Genomic DNA, 1,922 nt, shown 5'->3' on the forward strand with positions numbered 1-1,922 from the left:
AAGTGAAGAAAAGCAACCCAATACATTTTGAGTTACCTTTATTATACATACGTGTATGATAAAGCTCTGCAGGAAAATCTTTATTTAAATTGCAGCCAATACAAACAATTATTGCATTTTTCAGGGTAAGGAACAAACTGCCTTTCCAACCCAGCCAGCATGTCATTTATATTAATGGTGAGGAATGCTAAGTTGCTCTGTGTGTAAGTAAACTCTATTAAGAAAGTCATGTCCCTTGGTGAAGCTCGATCCTTAGTAAATTTTACTAGCTAAGCACTGAGCTCCATGTCAGAGTAATTACACCTTTTATCCACTGTGAGCTCTCTCTCAGCTTCTTCATACTCCTTAATTTCCCACTTCAGCTAATTTAGCAGTAAAATCACAAAGGTTTTAAAAGGTTAGCTGCTGAGGAAGTGGCGCATGAATGTTCTGTTAAGCTCCATGCATTGAAATCACAGCATGTAGAAGAAGGAATTAATTAACTAACAATTAGGTAGTGATGGATCATTGACAACATACATACACTTTGGTGCTAAAATTAATCTCCCTTCTAAATCCAATATATTGTACATCTTCTCATCTATATGCTGGCAAGTTTTATACCTGAAATGCAAAATGGACTGGCCCTTCAGAAATATCTTATAAAAGAGGCATTTCTACTGGCACGGTGGAAACCATATACTATTTTAAAAAATCATCTAGCTTAATCTTTTGAAAAGAATTGAAAGAATAATGAGAATAGTAATAGGAAAAGAAATGTTTAAGGTAAGTGGTTTTAAAGTGACAGTAAGGACATTTGTTATATGAAAGTATTTAGTATGTTGAAAGTGCTAACAATTGTGTAGTATTCTCTTGCTGTCTTCTTTTACAAGTTACCATAGTGTTTCCTTGTATTGACAGTCAGCTGCTTAATACATAGATTGGCAGTTAGCCCAGTCAATCCTCAATTCTAAAAGCCTCTTAGCAGATGAAAAATCTTTAGTTCATTCACACCTTGTAGAAAGGATGACAGGGCAGAAGTGACATCCAGATCCATTTAGAGTATACTTTGAGTCTGTTTTTCCTCTGCCTTGCACCTTGTGTAGTCATTTGCAGCTGTGCAAAGCGAACACAAAATGGACATAAACCACTGCTACCCATGTGAAAAGAGTTCTGATTTGGTTGCATTATTTCCAGAGGTGATCACAAAAAGTGCCAGGCAGTGAAAATTCAGGCTCTGCATAGCAAGTCTAAACAATTTTGACACAAAGCATATAGTAGCAGGACTACTTTCCAAACAATTTACAGAAATTGCCCCTTTGCTTTGAAGCAGTGGGTATTTTCATTTGTTTTTTGCTTGGTATTTTAATAGAAAAAAATACTAGATACTAACTCACATGCAGAAAATGAATCCTATCTCTTCCTTTTTTTTTGGTAGAAACATATTTAACTGAAGTATATTCTCACATAAAAAGGAACTCATGTCCTATATAAAATCTCGACCAGTCCTATCTTTCCTTATGCTATTCCTAAGCCAAATATTTGAAAAGTTTCACTTCTACACAGCATCTTCGAATTAATGCAAAACCTGGTATTATCACAACAGCTGATCTCAGTCCATCAGAGTTCAATACTGTTCTGGCTTTAGTATGGGTAGCAAAATTATCGTCTCCACATTTATCAAACACTAATATCTCAGCTATATGAACTACCACCACTATGATAATGTAAGACCTACTGCCAAGTATCTGCAAGATACAAACTAAAATTAACAGGAAAGGCCTGTAAATACTATATTTAAAAATGTATGTAAACAAAATGGATGGTTAAAAAATTAAGGACCTAATGTGGCTGTCACAGGAGATGTGGTCAAAACTTATTTCTACTTAATAACAGACATTTAGTGTACAATAACTAATTCAATATGTTTGGACATCTCTTTC

General features: G+C 34.8%; 1 protein-coding gene across 1 annotated transcript in view; it reads right to left on the bottom strand.

The window, feature by feature from the left end:
* Window positions 1-269: 269 nt before the first annotated feature.
* Window positions 270-1,922, bottom strand: part of FAM19A5 (family with sequence similarity 19 (chemokine (C-C motif)-like), member A5) — a 261,499-nt gene continuing 259,846 nt past the window's right edge. The window contains exon 4 of the mRNA XM_009999457.1: window positions 270-362. Within this exon, the coding sequence (XP_009997759.1) occupies window positions 270-362 (93 nt within the window). The remainder of the gene's footprint in view (window positions 363-1,922) is intronic.

The sequence above is a fragment of the Chaetura pelagica genome, unplaced genomic scaffold, assembly GCF_000747805.2.
Source record: "Chaetura pelagica isolate M959 unplaced genomic scaffold, ChaPel_1.0 scaffold15, whole genome shotgun sequence".
Classification (NCBI taxonomy): Eukaryota; Metazoa; Chordata; class Aves; order Apodiformes; family Apodidae; genus Chaetura; species Chaetura pelagica.